The following is a 20,560-nucleotide window of genomic DNA, read 5'->3' as shown; positions in this document are numbered from 1 at the left end:
CACTTGATGACAAAGCTTCTGTGAAAGTTTGGTCAAAATCCGTTGAGAAATGTAGGAGGAGTTGCGCACAGAAACTATATATTCTATATAAGGAAAAAAAACAAAGGGCCATAATTAGGTCAAATATATACCAATTGCAAAACCCTGGCAATATGTGTCAGGGCACTTGATGACAAAGCTTCTGAGAAAGTTTGGTCAAAATCCGTTGAGAAATGTAGGAGGAGTTGCGCACAGAAGAAATTGTTCACTATATATTTTATATAAGGAAAAAAAACAAAGGGCCATAATTAGGTCAAATATTATCTAATCGCAAAACCCCGACAATATGCGCCAGGGCACTTGATGACAAAGCTTCTGTGAAAGTTTGGTCAAAATCCGTTGAAAAATGTAGGAGGAGTTGCGCACAGAAGAAATTGTTTACGCCCGCCCGCCCGCCCGTCCGCCCGCCGCCCGCCCGCCGACATACCTCAATCTAATAACCAGTTTTTTCCTTCGGAAAACCTGGTTAATAATGTTTTGGCTAAAATCGTCAAAATGAATGACAAATGAGATTAAGATTTTTTTCATGAAAATAGAATATTATGTTACGTAGCAATGAACAAAGCTATTATGCACTAATATTCATATACTTCTGGGTGAAAAAAATGTTCACTTCTCAATGTAAGATAATTCCATATAAAAGTATATATTAATTATAATATTATAAATCAAGTTCCAGCCTCTACATATACTCGTTCAAAAATAACCTTTGTATAAGATGTACGTAATGCTGACTTCTGAGCAGTCAACTTTCTTCGATTCAATAAAAAGGAAAAAGCTTAAGATTATAAAATAGAAAAAAAATATTACAAATTATGTTACAAAGAAATGTATAGTTTCTGATAAAAATTTACACTTTCGGAGCATTTACAGTAATATAGGCCTATTTGACTTGTACAATGTTATCAGGTAAGGGTAAGGTTAGCACTAATATCTTGCTAAATGACAGTACTCTTTACACTGATGCTTGGTTAATTTAAACATCAACTTTAACCCTTTACCTCATATATACGCGAAACAACGCACTTTCGACCCCCCCCTTTTTAGGCCTGAAATAGTGAAACAAGAGCGATCAGTAATCACATGTGTCGCCTCATGATGGCCAATTTCATGTTGGGACAAATTTTGTGACAGACAGACAGACAGACGGACAGTGCACAACTAGACTTGGTACTGATCATTCCTGTAAAGTTTGGATAAAATTGCACCAGTAGTTTATGAGGAGTAGTCCGGAAAAGCTTTTGTGTATCTGGCAACACACAGAAAAAAACACCTTTTTATCAAAGGGCCATAACTCGGCCAAATATCATTCAACCGGAAAACCCGTGCAACATGCCCAAGGACTTGAGCTACAGATCAATCCTGTAAAGTTTCATTGAAATTGCATAAGTGGTATAAGAGAAGTAGTCCGGACAAACTTTAAAAATAAAAATTATTAAAGGGCCGTAACTCAAACAAAAATAATTGAACCGGAAAATGCTGACAATATGCACAACTAGACTTGGTACTGATCATTCCTGTAAAGTTTGGATGAAATTGCACCAGTAGTTTATGAGGAGTAGTCCGGACAAGCTTTTGTGTATCTGGCAACACACAGAAAAAGATACCTTTTTATTAAAGGGCCATAACTCCGCCAAAAATCATTCAACCGGAAAACCCGTGCAATATGCGCAAGGACTTGAGCTACAGATCAATCCTGTAAAGTTTCATTGAAATTGCATTAGTGGTATAAGAGAAGAAGTCCGGACAAATTTTAAAATTAAAAATTATTAAAGGGCCATAACTTTGACAAAAATCATTGAACCGGAAAATGCTGACAATATGCACAACTAGACTTGGTACTGATCATTCCTGTAAAGTTTGGATGAAATTGCACCAGTAGTTTATGAGGAGTAGTCCGGACAAGTTTTGTGACGGACGGACGGACGGACAGACAGACGACGGAGAAGTGATCCCTATATGTCGCCACTACTCTGTAGAGGCGACACAAAAATGGGCCCCAAACACATGTTTTCGTTCGAGAAATGTTGCTAAAAAAAGTGAGCACTTTTTTCGGCCCTGCCCCCCATCCAAAAGATACATCAGGGGGATGCCAGAAGGGGGATGTGCCCCATTCTGTTTCTGGGGTTTGAAGGGGGCAGAGTCCCCCTTATCGACAAGAAAATTTTGGACTTGTGAGAGGCTGAAAATGACCCCAGATCGATCATAAGGTAACATGTAACCAACGCTGAAAAGCCTTTGACTCTATCTCAATCCCTTGAGAAGTTGAAGCACTTTGAAATAAATTTTGATGGAAAAAATCGAGGCAAAATAATGATTTTGGGCAATTTTGAGATTTTCCATCGTTGCCATGGTAACAGGAAATTTAAGACCGAGCATGTCCTTACAAAGGCAATGGTCCAGTCAACATTTGTGCCAAGTTTGATTAGTATTGAAGCATTTTTCATAGCAGTTTGAACTTGTAACAGGAGGCTTTTCACTGAAAACGGCCATTTTTCACAAAGGGTTAATAAAATCATTTTAATACTACTCTCAAGGAACATCCCCCCCCCCATTTACACAAATTGCTATGCGGACTTATCAAAATCATATCCACAGGATGAATATATACAATACACATGTCTCTTTATAGCATGTTATAGACAAAAATAACTACTGAAGTCAGTATAAAATATTAATTTTCTTACCATTTACAGCAGCATGCTCATAAATTTCAGTTTGTGGCTAAGGCTTTTTTTTGTCTTTTTGATGCACCCCTCCTGATGAGCCAAAATATTTCACAACAAACTTAAGCAAAATGTACTAAATTTTGAGAAAAGTAAAAAATTCAAGTAATAATTTACACATTATATGCAATAAATAACAGATTTTGCAGTATTTATTGTCATCTTTTTACTGCATAACTAATGCAGTAAGAGTTAATTTTGCATATTTCGACTTCTTAAGTAATTTCTGAGGAATGAACATGCTGTTTGCAATGTGTAAATTACTTTCTTTGTTCAATTCACAATAACTTACTTTTAAATACATTTTCAAAAAATTCATGAAAATTAGCATGAATCTGGAGGCATGCTGCTTTAAAACAAGCATTTTGTAAACAAAAATAGAAGAAAATTAAAACTGTCCAGTAGCAAAGAAAACAAAATTAAAGTTTATAACACCAAAAAAAAAAATCTACAACAAGCAAATTCGTTGAATTTATATCCCCCGCCGAGTACTGGTTATTATTAACACAACAACTGAAGACAAAAGGCTTTATTTATATATTAATCATGGCATAAACAGTAATATTCTTTGAACTTGATAAATATTCAGGGCAATAACAGAGCCATAACTTTGTGTTAAATAGTAAAATCTGGAAATGCCAATGAGATGTATGCAAACTACATAACTAATCAAGGGCCATAAATCTGAGTTATAAGTATCTGACTGGAACAAGGCGACTATATGCACATCTCCTCTTAGTATCCCATAAAGTTTCATTGAATTCCAGCCAGTAGTAGCAGAGAAGTAGCGAGGAAACAAATATTTTTCTATATGGATACTGCATAAGTAATCAAGGGCCATAACTCTCAGTTAAAGTGTCTGACCCGAACAAGCCGAGGATATGCGCATCTCCTCTTCGTATTGAAGGTTCCATAAAGTTTCGTTGAATTCCAGCCAGTAGTTGCAGAGAAGTAGTGCGAAAACGATTTTTACTCTATATGCATACTTCATAACTAATCAAGGGTCATAACTCTGAGTTAAAGGGTCTGACCGGAACAAGCCGACGATATGCGCATCTCCTCTTGATATTGATGATTCCCATAAAGTTTCGTTGAATTCCAGCCAATAGTTGCAGAGAACTACTCCGGAAACGATTTTTACTCCATATGCATATTGCATAACTAATCAAGGGCCATAACTCTGATTTCAAGTGTCTGACCCAAATAAGCCGACGATATGCGCATCTCCTCTTGGTATTGAAGGTTCCCATAAAGTTTCGTTGAATTCCAGCCAGTAGTTGCAGAGAAGTAGTGCGGAAATGATTTTTACTATATATGCATACTACATAACTAATAAAGGGCCATAACTCTGAGTTAAAGGGTCTGACCGGAACAAGCCGACGATATGCGCATCTCCTCTTGATATTGATGATTCCCATAAAGTTTCGTTGAATTCCAGCCAGTAGTTGCAGAGAAGTAGTGCGAAAACGATTTTTACTCTATATGCATACTACATAATTAATAAAGGGCCATAACTCTGAGTTAAAGGGTCGGACCGGAACAAGCTGACGATATGCGCATCTCCTCTTGATATTGATGATTCCCATAAAGTTTGGTTGAATTCCAGCCAGTAGTTGTAGAGAACTACTCCGGAAACGAAATTCGCACGGACGGATGGACGGTAAGGCCCCCACGATTACACGTTTAAACGGATTCGTTTCGATTTTCATTCATGAACCTTTACGATATTGTTTACAGTTTAATCGAAATGACCATATTGTCTTACAAAATTTCTTAATCATTGCCTGTAATCAAGGATTTTATCAATTTCAGTGGTTTATTCCAAAGTAAACAAACGGAAAATAGTTGTTTACAACCCTCCACACAGCATTACCGTGCAAAATTGCTCATGACATAATAGATTTTTGGTAAAAAATGAAGATACAATACAGAAAATGTGTACTGACTCAATCGTGATGAGCCCTGCACATTCTCAATTTGTACATGTATAAAAAATAGAAAGAAAGACATCATTTGGCGACTCAAATACATGGTGTGTATAGTACATAGAGGTACCACCGTTTAAACGGTATCGTTTCGGTTCTTAGCAATCGTGTAAACGTTTACAAAAAATTGTAAACGTGGGAGCCTTAATGGACGGACGGACGGACGGACAACGCCAAAACTATATCCCCCTCCCGATTCCATCGGCGGGGGATAATTATTCAATACAGACATACATGTATTGTCTTACATAATGATTATCTTAAACAGTCATATGATTTGTCAACTTTTATTTCTGGTCATGAATGGAATGTTTTATTTACAATGAAGAAGAGATTACAAGTTTAAATATTGGAACCCTAATTTTTAGTCCCATAAAAAAAAACTGTACCTTTTCAAAATCAGTATGTACATTCTTCAACTACACAGCAGTTGCTAAATTTTCTTCAGGCTAGGACAAATTTACATCACAGACTACTTTTTTAACACCATGGGTCCAAGGTTATAAAAATAATTCTGGCATTTGATTGGTCAGAAACTGCCGCAGAATGTACACTGACCAATTGAAATCATGAGATTTGAGACAGAACTAGAATTTTTTTTATAACCTTGATGCCAGATCAATTAGCAGTTATGACTTGCTAGATGCCACCAGTATAGATGTCAAGTCAGGGTGGCCTACACATCAGCTCAGACTGAATAAACTCTACTATAAGCTGCTTTGTTTTAACCACTTTGATACTTAAATACATTAAACATTAGCCTTAACAATAAAGCTCCAAGTTCAAAAGAAGGCAAGCCCATAGCGGAATAAAGGCTAGGATAAATGCTTCATTTCTATACAGTAGAGCTCTTTCCTTGTATTTACCAGTCAAAACTTATTTCTGTTCATAAACAATTCTCATTTACAACACATCTCTTGATTACTGACATAAAAGTCATCTATCTCGTTTAAAGTCCCATGACCTTGGTGTCAATACCACTGTAGATGTGCACTAGTTGAACCATCCTGCCATACAGGACTATCAGACTGTATTTCTGCTCGGCACATTGGGCAGGTTTTCTCTCTATCAAACCATACAGATACACAGTTCTCACAAAATATATGCTGAAACGAGAAATAAATTATGTTTCTATTATCTATACTGTTCATAAATATGTTTGATAATGTGAGCCGTGTCACGACAAAACCAACATAACGGGTTTGCGACCAGCATCCGCGCAGTCTGATCAGGATCCATGCTGTTCGCTTACAAACCCTATTACAAGTAGAGAAACTGATAGCGAACAGCATGGATCCTGATTAGACTGGGCGGATGCGCAGGCTGGTCAAGATCCATGCTGGTCGCAAACCCATTATGTTGGTTTTGTCGTGATGCGGCTCATGTATAAAACACTTCTTAACTTTCTGAACATATGTATAGTGAGTCATCACTGTAGTACGTTTCCTATGAGAGTACCAGTAATACATGCGATAGCCCTTAAAATCTTAGACAGGGCAAACAGATCAAGTCAACATGTGTACAATTTTAACAGGCCTAAACATCCTCATACTTTTAAGCATAACATAGCATCTTTGGAAATATGCTTCTTTCTGACATATTACAGCATGACCTTCACCTCTCATTGACCTTGAAGATCGAGATATTTCTAAAATTGATATATTCCACATAATTGTGTCATTTATAAACAGTAGGGAAAGAACTTTATTTAGTCAACACAATTTAAAAAATAAGTCAATTCACACAAAATTGTTCTGTCAGGAACATAAGCAGGCACCATGTGTGAGACCACTTAGCTCCTAATTAAGCCTTGCAGCCTTATCCCACTGGGCAGAAATCAAAACTGCAGTGCTAATTCTAAAGTGACTTGAGGTCAGAGACCTTAACTATAACTAAACAATCACTGCGGCTAATAATTGGTAAATTTATACCCTTGTTGTATACTTACTTTACAAGACAACATAACTGGATCTTGGTAGTCATCCTGACATATTGGACAATTTTCTCCTCGAGATTTTATTTCCTCAGCTGAAGGCTGCACACCAAATTTCTGAAATAACAATGAATAGATGTAATTTGTCTTGTTTACAGGTCATTTGATTGATACTAGTTCTACATTTATTGACAATTTGATACACGTATCATATTATGAAATGTAATTTTCCTGTCAGAGGTTAGATTTTTCTAAGGTGGGGGGGGGGGGGGAAAGGTGGAACAACTCTAAAATACTTTGAAGAAAATATCTAAATGCGACTTACAATCTAGAGCAAATGATATTTAAGCAATACTACAGATTTCAAAACAAAACAAAGGTCCAAATGATCAAAATACAAAACTTTTGACGTTGTGAACAAGGCACTTAATGAAAATCTTTCTGTGAATCCTAAAATCTTGGAAATTGAAGAAAGAGTCGTGTACAGAAGAAATTATTTGCATTTAGCCACCTCCCTGCAACCAATCTCATAACCCAAAGTTTCTGGTGGGGAAAAAATTCAAATTAATATCTGACAATAACAAATTCAAGAACAATCTTTACATGTAAATTAAATAAATTACTATACTTACTGTATCAACTAAAAGCATTTTAAATGCCTTCACTATTTTAAAATATTCCAGGAAGAAACTCCATCCCTGAAAAACATCAAAGTTAAGTTAAATAGAGGTGGCATGGCCACGGTGTTAAGGTTTCGGACCTGTAACTTAAGGATTGCTTGCTTTATGGGCTCAAACCCCATCTTGGGAAACTGTTGTTTCCATGAGCAAGAAACTATACACTCATTGCTTAGTACTGGTTGGTTCCAAGAACAGATTCAAAAGTGTTTCAATAAGCTTATAGCTTCCAACATAACTGAACTAAAACAGATTTGTATAAACTTTAATTAAAACAAATTTCAGTAACTGTTCGAGCTGGAATATAAATCTTTTATATAAATATTGTTATTCTATAATTGCTATCAGTAAGAAAACTCTAGATATTGGTAACTCTTTTCCAAGAGCATCAGTCCTAATATGTTTTGAAAGGGTTATTTATTTCCTGCTCAAAACAGAACCACCGATTCTTAAGCATAACAAATTATAAATAAAGCACCAATAATAAAATAATCTAACAATCTTATCAAAAAAGTATGATTTTATTTGGAGTAGTAATCAACACTAGGTGTCCTAATTAGTATTATAATTTATAACAGTTCTAAAATGAAATTACATTCTTCAAGCACAGAAAGAGATGAGTTTACCTTTAGAATTAAATATATCACAGCTAATATTGCAGAGAAGATCAGCTTCCCTGACTTTGGTTGATCGTACAAGAAATGGACCCACGGTAGTATAGGTAACGTCATCCTAAATGCCTGTATCACAATCTCTATAAACATGTAAAATCTACCCTGTAACACAAATTTAAACTGCTTGATATTCAATATATAAAGCTAGTATTTGTTTAAAAAAATTAAACTTACATGTAGAAGTACACTTTTCATTTGTAAGTTTTGTCAACTTGATGTGGTGTAATTCTATAGCATAGTATCAGCCATACATTGATTGTATCTTTGTATGAATTCTAAACAGTCTTACTATACTTACAAGAAGCCTCCAACTTCTAATATCAGACAGTCACAGGTGTCTTAAATGTTATTATCATATTATAGAAGAATTGTGCCAATACAGGTACATTAAAAGCTCTTAGATATATGGCATTAATGAATCAACATCATAGATAGAAGTCCTAACTTTCAAATAAAATAATAGGAGCGGTGGCCTAGTGGTTCAACCATTTCTCCCTCATTCCAGGTGTTTTTTTTTTAAGTTCGAGCCAGGTTCAAAACTTTATTTTCTGTTATAACAATACTGTACTGGTTTGTTCCAGAAAGCAGACTTGAGAGCTGCTGGCTTAATTTACTTTATAGCTTAATATAAAGGATATTTTAACTAAAATAAAATTATGTTTAATTGTATAATATAAAATACAAATATGTATTGTATAAAATAAAATACAAATATGTACTTCATTGAAGAGTAACAATAAGAAATATTGTATGAACCTTTTTCTTCTGGCGTAGGAATAATGACGGCGTTATTGCAATAAGGCATTTTATAATGACTGCTGCATATCTAACTACATGATCTGTAATCATGGTCACCCAGAATAAATCAAACAAATCCCCTTGCCAGTTGCTAGGTAACTGCCAAACAAACCTGAAAAGATCAGATTGACATGATATGTAATTGAATGCATCATCCTCATCATCATGTTTGAAGCTGAATTATTCTTTTATTTTCGAAGGCTTACAAAATAGGAGTAATTCATCTCCTGATCTGATTTGTCCAAAGCATCATTAAATGGACAGCAATTTCACAATACATGTACTGTCTGTCATTCAGAATGTGAAAATGTTAACATTAGTAAAACATATAAAAGCAAGAAAATAATTTCTTTAAAGTATATATGCATGTTGTTAAATGAGTTTTCAGTTTTACATTTACAAGCAGAATGTGTTGAAACTAGTTAGAACTCTGTGGTTTATACTTGTATCTGTTGAGGACTAGTGTTGGATGTCCTATGAATAGGATGTCTGCCTTATTACTAGGAGATGATGCATTTAAGCCTAAATGACCAGTTCTTTATATGACACTAATAGAGGTGATCAAAAAATCCAACTTGATGCGGTAATCATAAGCTCAAAGTTTTCAACAAAGCTAAAAATATGTCATTACAATCAAGCTCCACTAAATCATCACTATTAAGCTACCACTACCACAGAGTTCTGATAAATCACTACCATACAGTTCTGATAAATCCCTACCACTGAGTAAATATACAACATATTCATTTCATACAGGCATTTTTGAATTATTCTTTTTCAAAATTCAAAAAACATAATTTTGTAAACTACAGGCAGCAGATATTTAGCTTTATACACTTAATATAGAACATACACTTAATATAAAACTAACAGTGGAACTCATATAAATCAATATCATAGAGTTCAAATAAATAGGTTTAAAATTTAGAATATTGATGAATGTCATAAATTTTCTTACACTTTCCATAAATGTTGATCCTCGAAGAACCAATAAATACCAAATATTTGAGCAGACAGGAAAACTATCAACCAGAGACATGATATTAACACCTTTCCATGACCATGACTGTCCTGTTAAACAATATATATGATATTTTACATAGTTAATGCATCAATAATGATATTGTCAAATAATACCATGCAGTTATTTATTACCAAGGTATAATATAGACATATAAAAGGATTTTTTCCAATAGAAACTTTCTTTAAAGTCATGCAGTATTCCCAAAAATGTGAACTTAAACTACACGTAGTTTTTTTAAAGCAATTTTATCAAAGAATCTTCAAAAAAAAAATTAAAAAGCTAAGGCCTCTTCCCAAATTAAGAGAGAAAAAACACTGTCATGTGATCCCTAAAATAAACATATATACATGTACAATGTCTATAGTATCTTACATGAATTGTCACTTATATTTAACTATTAAAAATTATAAAACAAACCAGGTTAACATTGTATTGTAAAATCTCAGGGAAAAGTTTAACCTTTACCCTGCTAGCCTACAGACTGTACCCATGCGAGCAGTGCAGACCAAGATTAGCAGTCTGATCAGGGTCTGCAGTTTTTCCCATTCAGTCAGTACATATTTTGGAATTTTCAAGTCCATTTAAAATATTTAGTGAGGTAAGGGTTAATGCAAGACTGTGTGAAAGGACAAAGAATGGAAAGTTTCTTGTCAAATCTCAAAATATGTACATGACCAGTTCATATGTTCAATAATTTTGTTAAATCAGAAGCAATTCTGCATATATTTGTTAACAGACAAAACTTGCAAACTTTTATAGACATAACCTATACTGATAATACATAGATAATAGGCTTTTTTTTTATAAAACAGAAGTTTGACTAACTCATTAATAAACAGAAACTTAGCAGGTTTAAGGCTGTGTGATATATTACGTATCAGACTTTAAAAAAGACAACAGCTGGATTATTGTCCAATAAGCTGGAAATATCAAACTTACCCGGAGTGATGTTACATGAACTATCTCAATCATTCTTAAATTGGCATAGTAAAATACCAATGATAGGCCAATAAACACAAGAATTCCTGAAAACAGAAAATGCAAGTACTTTTTTTTCAAACAACTTTATCATATCTCTTGTAGATTTATTTTTTCCCCCAAACTTTCTTAACAAAAAGATACTGTAAAATTCATCACTCATCATGAAAAATAATCATTATTCAAGTAGGTAAAAGTATCTCCCTCCATTCAATGTTCTCTTTCTTCAAAATTTGAAGTTTTTTACCATTGGACTTAAATCAAACTTAAAGTCAGAGCTGTGTCCCTTATTATGGTGGCAGATAAAACTTTGCATGTGTAATTCAAGAGAAAATATTCATGTTTTACAATTTTTCTTGTCAGTTTTAAGAATTGAATTCAATGTATTTAAAGATAATTACAAACTATTTACCTAAAATATGGTCAGCCATCAATCTGAGAAAAAGTATGACAACAAATGCTGCAGAGCCAAACACCATCTTCCAGTCCAAAGGCTGTTGTTGCCTCCCTTGTCGGTGAGTGTGTCCATGAGCATGTGTATGTTCCCTATCATCTTAGAAACAATGAGAAATATTTGTCTTTACTTATTATATTGACCCATCTCCTGCTTAATTGGTAGAATGTTTTTGGTTTTTTTCTATTCCTTTGAATTTGGCATCTATAGTCCATCCAAAGTATAAGGGATTTCAATATCAAAATGCAACAAGAGCTGTCCGAGGAGCAGTGCACTCCAATTTATCAGTACTTGATGGTATGAGGAAAGCAAAGTAGAAAAGTGGGTATAATTCGGAAAAAAAAATTATGCCAGAAATTTTTGCCCTTTTGATATTGCATAACATAATAGTGAACAAGTAAAATAAGTTTGACCTTTTGACCTCAAAATCAGTGTGTGACAGGTAGAACTTATTAAAGTGTATCATCAGATGAAGTTTCAATATCATGTCTTTAATCGTATTGAAGCTAATAACCATGAACAAAAAACTGAAACAAACAGGTTCACCATCACCAAAACTGATGCTAAATGGGTCACTACAATACCTCCACTGTTTTTCTTGGAATGTAGAATTAACAAGAGCTGTCACCCAAGTGACGAATGCCCCTGAAAAGGTTTTTTAAGCATGCAGGTATTATGAAAAGAAAAGAGAATGAAAGTAACTAATTGCTGAATATTGTTCTTTGTATTATTATACCTGTAATCTCTAATTGTGATAGCATGAACCTTCAAAATATAAGTGTGACCTTGACCTTTGAAGAAGGGGTGTGGTTCCTAGACGTGACAAACTGTTGTTATAAGATAGACATTTGTGCCAAATTATTTCAAAATCCCTCAATGCATGACAAAGTTACAGTCTAGATATGATTGTTGTGTAAGTGGGGACACACGGACAGAAGGATATGACCCTTAGCTGTGACACATTGTCTTGATGTGGTAGACATTTGTGCCAAGTTGTTTTAAAATCCTTCCATGCATGACAAAGTTACAGACTGGACATGAATGTGTATCTTCAAACTCTCCTTGAGAGAATGAGTACCTTCAAACTATCAGTGTGACCTTGACCTTGAAGGTAGGGACATGGGTCTTCTGTAGCGACACATCGTCTTGATGTGGTGGACATTTATGCCTAGTTATTTTAAAATCCTTCGATGCATGACAAAGTTACTGCCCGGACAAGAATGTGTGTACCTATAAAATCTAATTGTGATGTGAAAATAATTTCAAAATTCAAAATGTTAGTGTGACCTTTACCTTTGAGGTAGAGACCTGATTATTGGACGCGACACATCGTCTTGATGTTGTAGACATTTATGCCAAGTTATTGTAAAATCCTTCCATGCATGACAAAGTTACAGCCCGGACACGATTGTGTGTACCTATTAATTCTAATTGTGATAATGTGAAAATTCAAAATGCTAGTGTGACCTTGACCTTTGAGGTAGAGATGTAATTCTTGGACACGACACATCGTCTTGATGTGTAAGACATTTATGCCTAGTTATTTTAAAATCATTCAATACATGACAAAGTTACAGTCCGGACAAGAATGTGTGTACCTATTTCCTCTAATTGCGATAATGTAAAACTTCAAAATGATAGTGTGACCTTGACCTTTGAGGTAGGGATGTGGTTCTTGGACGCAACACATTGTCTTGATGTAGTAGACATTTGTGCCACGTTATTTCAAAATCCATCAATTTATGACAAAGTTACAGACCGGACACAAATTAAGTGTGAACGCACAAACTGACAGATTGTGCTATTATATTATGCCACCCTTCGGGGGCATAATAAAAATTGAGCGACCAACATAACAACTTGTGGAAGTGGAGACTAGCAAGGCTATATACTGGTAAAAATAGGTAATCAGGGTATGTGTTCTTCTTCAATGACAATTTCACTCCATTTGAACACTGACAATTTAAAATTAAAGTTTAAAAATGTAGAGAAAATGAATGATTTTAGCAAAATTAATGAATAACAATATAACTGATCAGAAACAAATACCTTCACCATAATTGTAAGAATAGTTTCAAGAATAAACAATGTTAAAAACAAGCAAATTCGTTGAATTTATATCCCCTGCTGAGTATTGGTTATTATTAACACAACAACTGAAGACATAAGGCTTTATTTATATATTAATCATGGCATAAACAGTAATATTCTTTGAACTTGATAAATATTCAGGGCAATAACAGAGCCATAACTTTGTGTTAAATAGTAAAATCTGGAAATGCCAATGAGATGTATGCATACTATATAACTAATCAAGGGCCATAAATCTGAGTTATAAGTATCTGACTGGAACAAGGCGACTATATGCACATCTCCTCTTAGTATCCCATAAAGTTTCATTGAATTCCTGTCAGTAGTAGCAGAGAAGTAGCGAGGAAACAAATATTTTTCTATATGGATACTGCATAACTAATTAAGGGCCATAACTCTGACTTAAAGTGTCTGACCCAAACAAGCCGAAGACATGCACATCTCCTCTTGGTACTGAAAGTTCCCATAAAAATTCGTTGAATTCCAGCCAGTAGTTGCAGAGAAGTAGTGCGGAAATGATTTTTACTCTATATGCATACTACATAACTAATCAAGGGCCATAACTCTGAGTTAAAGGGTCTGACTGGAATAAGCCGACGATATGCGCATCTCCTTTTGATATTGATGATTCCCATAAAGTTTTGTTGAATTCCAGCCAGTAGTTGTAGAGAACTACTCCGGAAACGATTTTTACTCCATATGTATATTGCATAACTAATTCAGGGCCATAACTCTGAGTTAAAGTGTCTGACCCTAACAAGCCGACAATATGCACATCTCCTCTTGGTATTGAAGGTTCCCATAAAGTTTCGTTGAATTCCAGCAAGTAGTTGCAGAGAAGTAGCGCGGAAACAATTTTGACTCCATATGCATACTGCATGACTAATCAAGGGCCATAACTCTTAGTTAAAGTGTCTGACTGGAACAAGCCGACGATATGCGCATCTCCTCTTGATATTGATGATTCCCATAAAGTTTCGTTGAATTCCAGCCAGTAGTTGCAGAGAACTACTCCGGAAACGATTTTTACTCTATATCGTATCGATTTATTCATATGCATACTATATAACTAATCAAGGGCCATAACTCTGAGTTAAAGGGTTGGACCGGAACAAGCCGAAGATATGCACATCTCCTCTTGATATTGATGATTCCCATAAAGTTTCGTTGAATTACAGCAAGTAGTTGCAGAGAACTACTCCGGAAACGAAATTCGGACGGACAACGCCAAAACTACATGTATATCCCCCTCCCCATTCCATCAGCGGGGGATAATTAACTAATCACTATTATTGAAATAAACAAATTAAGTTATCATTAGCCAATATAGCATTAAAATAATAATATTGCAGTTCACCTTCAGCAGTATCATTTTGAGAAATAACTTCCTGTAGTTCCTCTAGGTCTCTTAGGGCATTGTTAACTTCCTCGGGGTTTTCTCCTCTTACTTGATTTGTATTTTCCCCAGCATTTCTGGCATAAAGATGCTGCAGGTATGGATTTGGATGGTACTCTGCCTGAGGACCAGCCCCAGGTATAACCCCCCGTACAACCTGCAATATCAATATTAAGGTAATGGTTAAATACTGTTTATCAAACAAAGTCTATGATAATCAATAGATTTATAAATTGCCTTTTATTATTTATGCTACATTTGTTACAGATCTAACCACATAGTATACTCTACCATAGGCTACAGAATTTAAATATGGACCAGGTAAGCTTCATCCCTACATACATGTATAACTTATGCTGATTGTAGAGACATGTTAAATTGTTGAACACCTACACGTAACCATGTCAAATTTAAAAACAAGAATTTCAGAAAATTTAGAGATATATTTAAGTTAATTTAACATACAAAGACAATATAATTTATGTATTTTAAATGCAGCAAATTTTTACATAGATATAAAAAAATCAAGGAGGAATCCAGTCTTATTATATTAAACTATTATTTTGTCTTCAATACATTTTGTAAACAAAGAAACAATTAACCTGTCCCAGCTGTTGCTGCATCCTCTGATTGCCAAGTGTTCTTGGTAAACTATTCATATTGGAAGGTACATGTAGGTCCCAAAACACACCTCTCTCATTACCATCTGTATTACTTTCCATCCAGAGCAAATAATATTCTTCCGTTAGTTAGCTGACTACATTCAAAGTAAAGGAAAAATATTGAAATTTATTATGATGTTTACATGTACATGGTCTTTCAAATTTTACAGAGCCTGATGTTTTATATGAACATATTAAACTGCATATGCATTGTACGTGTACTGCAGTGATGATCTGTAGCTGAAGCCCTTCCCATTTTGGATTTTTTCTCTACTGAAACAGGGATTTAAATACTGAAATATAAGCCAATTTTTTTTGTAATGATTATTATGAATAATATGGAGAAAATAATTTTTTATTTTATTTTTTAAAAAACATCTACATTACTGAATACTGTACTGCTTTTAAACAATCAATTCTGATTAGGACATTATCACTGATTATCAAAATGTTATCAAAACTGATTTTAACTTTAAGACAATTTGCTTTAAAAAAAAAATTTTCTTATTTCATTATGCTGACATACTATGGTATAAGTTGCAAGTTGCATAATTTACCAAGCACAAAACTGCAAAATATCAAGACATGCAATAAATTCTTGACAAAACAGGATTATGAGGATACAGATTACAAAAAAGTAAATAATTTCTAACAGAAACCTTAAAATTTGTGCACCCCTTATGGTTCACGTTTACGTCATAAATATATATAATAAATACTGATGATTTGCAAAATGAAAAGTAAAAACTTTCAATTTTCGTTTTTTAAATACATAAGCGACACGGCAGCCAGGTCACGAAAGCTACGAAAACACGGCTAGAATATTCATAGATATTTTATGGCAATGTAAATTATAATGTATCATCAAAATTAATTATAATAAATACAAATATTATTATCTATGCTAGATACTTTCCGAATTATTTTATTTGGTATATCAAAATAAATTCGAGACTTACGCTAATTCTTTAGTTGCTAAAATACCAATGTTGAGAATCAGAGCCTTTCGTAGGCGATGGTTTCTAGCTGTTTTTGCAGCCTGTTTTCTTCTATATGTCGGTTATAACAATCTAGACAATGTATCTATGATTTTCTTTTAATTTTATGTATATTTTATATCTCATATGTACGCAATTTACCAGATAATCGATGTGTTAACTACTGTTCTTGTGTATCAAAGTACTTGAAGAACTTTTCAAAAAGTGCATATAATTTATACAGTTTTTATGTCAGATAAAAAATTAAATTGATTTGATTCAGAGTAATAAATAAGTAGTGAACAGTTCTGAACTATGTCATATAGATGTCAATATAAACAAGTTCATCTCTCTTGGTCTTCAGGGCAACATGGAGTTACATTTATACGTGTGAATAATAAATCTCTGAGAGAGCAATAAGCATTTATAACTTTTCATTAACATCTCTTGACTACACAAATTTAAAAATAATCTCCATCTTTTTTTAACCAATTCTTTTTAAAGCCAAATCCCTCTATCTGGGTGGCTTGTATGACATTGAATGTTTACTTTGTTTTATTTGCTTTTGTCTTAAAAATCTGGAAACAAGTGATCCCTCGGAAGCATTAATCACAACAAAATTACAAGAGAATTGCATATATGCAACATCACCCATGCCCCCTAGCACCGGCTTGAGCGGTACTCAATTCTCAACACTCAATAGTGCTGGCATCAATGATCACAAACGTCAAAGGACCAGAAAAATATTACAACACTGAAGCAGTGATTTTTTTTACTTTTTTCGCAACAACCCATAGTGATACCCCTGAAATTGTGAATTTTTAGGGCGATAATCTGTCAAATTGTGAAAAAATAAATAAGAATAAATCATCACCTGTAGTCACTTTATTCATAAATTTTAATATATTTTTATTCCCTCAAATATATCAATCAAATTCTCAAGATTGTCATTTGTCAGTTCTTTATTTTGTTTGGTACTGAAAAGCAATCCTGCCAATTGTGAATTTTTTACACATTTTTGTGAATTTTTTATGTGTTTTTGGCATTGTGAAGAGGCCTTATTTCGGGGTCAAAATCAACCAAAAAAAATCACTGTGAAGTAAATTTATGTTAGTACTTAAACTAATTATTCTGTAAATGATAAAATGTTTATGTATTTCAGACTCGAACAGATTCTTCCAGCATTTATGAGGTGAAACATACTTTACTTAGACAACCTTTTCAGTGGCAGCCTAAAACACAAGATGTAGACAGTAACGTTACTAAAGTTTTCCGCTGCAGAAATTCCGTCCAAGGTCGTCAGTATTTAGTAGATGAGAGAGGTGAGAAAAATTAACTTAAAACATTAAATGTAGTAAGATGCTTTAGTGTTAGATTGCAGTAACTCACTGAATTTAACTAACCAGTTAAGACAGTGATGCATCAATCCTGTGCAAATTCAAATGGAAAAGATATCCTTGCTCTTTTTTGTTGCAGTAAAAATTTGTTGCTTTATACAGTGTCTGAATGAATACAAACTTTATGTTTCATTTATTAAATGAAAATCATCAGACAAGACAGATATTTTGGTAGATGTAGCTTCTACCCTAATCCTTGTAGAAAAAGAATTAGGGGGTCTAAGAAAGAAGTGACGATTTTGATGCATTATTCTACATGTTAACTTAAGTACTGTGGATTTATCAATTGCATTTATTATTGTATCTATTGTATAGTTCAAGTTATGTACATGTACATTTGTATTTGTAAGAAAAAAAGTCATACTATACTACTATACATGTTGCATGTAGTGAATAAAATTAGCCAGTAAAAAGGTTGTATTTTTAATATAAAATTATTATTTTTCTCAAAAATTTAATTGACTATCACTAATTTGACAGTCCATGATAAAACAATGTTGGTGATACATTTACATTAAGGTTATGTTTGTGAGAGAGGCTATTTGACAAGTGGAGGTTGTTGTGACAAAACATCAATACATACAACAAGATATAATTGTACCACATGTAAAACCAACAGTTGCTGTACACTATATGAACATTGTGTATCCTGTTGTCTCCAGCCAGATAAGGTATTCATTAATGTATCCCTATGTTTTTGTAATGAACTTGAACTATTTTGAATTTGGAATAAACCATTTGTAGTGAAGGGATTTCAATATAATTAATAGAATTGATCAGCCATAAGAATAGTTTCAGGTCATTATAAGACACCACAGATGTGATTGATATCCTGTGTCTTACTTCATGTGTGGCATGCATGTAAAAACACACCACATGTAAAACATATATAAAACACATGAAACATTTTTTACATGTGTATAGGTCTTTCTATTTCATGCAAGGGCTCATTGTTGTGACATTCTCTGATGAGTAATTCACTTTTAAGAGTGCTTTAATTGCTTTATTTTAGTGAAGCAACTTTTTATGATTAAATTATGAAAAATAGATAGGTGTTGATCTTTTTGATATGTCATATAAAGGGAACAGTAACAATATAGCCCATCTTCTTTCTAATATAATGAGATTTAAAGAAATATGTTGATTTTTATTGTATATTTATCTTTTCTTTAAACAAAAATACAGATCTGGTCATTAAATTTTTTTTTTTATTAATACCTATTTTATCTATCACCATCTTTGCTTGCTTTTATTAACTGTTATTTTTGTAACTTACCAATATTTAGCAACCAGTGTTACAACGGATTTTACAACAAGCCCGCAACAGTGTTGATAAATTGTTTGTAGCTGTCTCGGACCAGTTTGAACTCTGTCTAGCTAAATGTAGAACTTCTTCAAAGGTAAGATAACTCTTTCCAGCTAAATGTAGATCTTCTTCAAAGAAAAGATAAATCGTGTGGCTTAATGTAAGACATCTTCAAATGCAAGATAACTTCGTCTAGAAAAATGTAGAACTTCTTCAAAGAAAAGATAACCCTGCCAATTAAATGTAGTACTTCTTGGCTAGCTGAATGTAGGATGTCTTCAATGTTTAGTGAAATCTATCTATGTAAATGTTTAAATGTAAATAAAAAAAAGAAAGAAAAATTTTATCTCAAATATTTTCGTTTGGTCAGGAGTATATCATGAACTGCAGAACCTGGTCATTAGCAATTTTTGAACTTTTTTTGCTTTTTGTATGGAAGGTTGCAGGTTTTATTTTGAGTCATATCATAGGAAGGTTGCCACAGTGCCACTACTTAATTTCTTGTTGAACAATTTGGTATTTTGATAAGAATAAAGGGCTCTTTTCTAATCCACATGCTCTTGAAACCTTCCAGATTAAAGTGTTGAAGTGATTTACATAAGTGTAAAAATTTTATTTTACTGTTGGCTATAGGTAACTTCAAAATTATTGTGACATAATCAATTTCATTCTACCCATCTTCAATAATGGCAGTACTTACTGTTGTGTATGATCGTTATAAAAAGTTGCCCGATACTTAACTTCATTTCAGATTTGTTATAGTTTATTGGTCATGTAGAATAATTGATTCCTATAAATATGCAGTACATGTATTAATGATTGAATGCTGCTTTAGCTAGGGTCAGAAGGCAATAGAGATTTTGCACTAACTATTGTCTCTGAAAATTCATGTACAGTCTCGAACAAATCAAGTCTACGACTTTGTGTCTTGTTTTTCATTGCTTCTGAATTTTAATGATATTTTTGTTTGTTAATTTCAGAGTGTACAACATGAGAACTCCTATCGAGATCCTAGAGCCAAATATTGTTATGGGGAGGACCTACCTGATTTGCAAATGGTGGTCACATGATTGTCACATGACTTGTCACATGATCTCAAGTTTATGATAAAAATAATGGAGAAATATTTATCTTAGCATAAACTCTTTGAATATTGTTGTAAATATTTGTAAATGTTAAAAACCTTGTTGTAAATTTCCATAATTGTATTATGTGAATGTAAATTTTTGTTGTTTTTGTGTAATTTTTATTCAAGTTGTATATATTCCTAAATTTTTCTATAAAATTTGTAACATGCTTTGTATATGTATTATTTTGTAATTGTAAAAAGGAATCTAGAAATCCTTTTTAAAACGTCTGTGATAAATTTGTTTTAAGTTGTGTCATAATTTAAAGATATTTAAGGCTTTTTGTGTATGTATAAAATATAAACAACATAGTGGA

General features: G+C 33.4%; 2 protein-coding genes across 3 annotated transcripts; one reads left to right on the top strand and one right to left on the bottom strand.

Moving 5' to 3' along the window:
- Positions 1-1,099: 1,099 nt before the first annotated feature.
- Positions 1,100-16,417, bottom strand: LOC132721369 (RING finger and transmembrane domain-containing protein 2-like). Of its 2 annotated transcripts, none has more exons than XM_060705661.1 (11): positions 16,397-16,417; positions 15,378-15,532; positions 14,737-14,932; positions 11,247-11,387; positions 10,796-10,881; positions 9,791-9,903; positions 8,791-8,944; positions 7,987-8,136; positions 7,316-7,381; positions 6,699-6,800; positions 1,100-5,856 (listed from the first exon to the last, which is right to left on the bottom strand). In XM_060705661.1, the coding sequence occupies exons 2-11, from the start codon at positions 15,495-15,497 to the stop codon at positions 5,722-5,724; spliced, it is 1,263 nt and encodes a 420-aa protein (XP_060561644.1). In that variant the 5' UTR covers positions 15,498-15,532; positions 16,397-16,417; the 3' UTR covers positions 1,100-5,721. The 2 variants fall into 2 exon arrangements, with proteins under 2 accessions (XP_060561644.1, XP_060561643.1); XM_060705660.1 differs by lacking the exon at positions 16,397-16,417 and adding an exon at positions 16,097-16,254.
- Positions 16,403-20,236, top strand: LOC132721370 (SREBP regulating gene protein-like). The gene is made up of 5 exons (XM_060705662.1): positions 16,403-16,516; positions 17,577-17,736; positions 18,331-18,482; positions 19,098-19,211; positions 20,098-20,236. Exons 1-5 carry the CDS (start codon positions 16,424-16,426, stop codon positions 20,185-20,187), a joined length of 609 nt encoding a protein of 202 aa, XP_060561645.1. The 5' UTR covers positions 16,403-16,423; the 3' UTR covers positions 20,188-20,236.
- Positions 20,237-20,560: the final 324 nt, after the last annotated feature.

This window comes from Ruditapes philippinarum, unplaced genomic scaffold (genome assembly GCF_026571515.1).
Source record: "Ruditapes philippinarum isolate M1 unplaced genomic scaffold, ASM2657151v2 ctg197_1_1_1_1, whole genome shotgun sequence".
Lineage (NCBI taxonomy): Eukaryota > Metazoa > Mollusca > Bivalvia > Venerida > Veneridae > Ruditapes > Ruditapes philippinarum.
The sequence above is the reverse complement of the archived record's forward strand: the minus strand, read 5'-3'. Positions and strand labels throughout refer to the sequence as shown.

Coding starts and splice junctions, on each gene's coding strand:
- LOC132721369 (XM_060705661.1), bottom strand. CDS start 15,497: ATGGAAAGTAATACAGATGGTAATGAGAGAGGTGTGTTTTGGGACCTA. Junction 8,945..9,790: donor GATCAACATTTATGGAAAGT/GTAAGAAAATTT, acceptor TGATCTTTTCAG/GTTTGTTTGGCAGTTACCTA. Junction 6,801..7,315: donor AAATGCTTTTAGTTGATACA/GTAAGTATAGTA, acceptor TTGTTATTTCAG/AAATTTGGTGTGCAGCCTTC.
- LOC132721370 (XM_060705662.1), top strand. CDS start 16,424: ATGTTGAGAATCAGAGCCTTTCGTAGGCGATGGTTTCTAGCTGTTTTT. Junction 16,517..17,576: donor GTTATAACAATCTAGACAAT/GTATCTATGATT, acceptor TATGTATTTCAG/ACTCGAACAGATTCTTCCAG. Junction 18,483..19,097: donor GTTGTCTCCAGCCAGATAAG/GTATTCATTAAT, acceptor ACCAATATTTAG/CAACCAGTGTTACAACGGAT.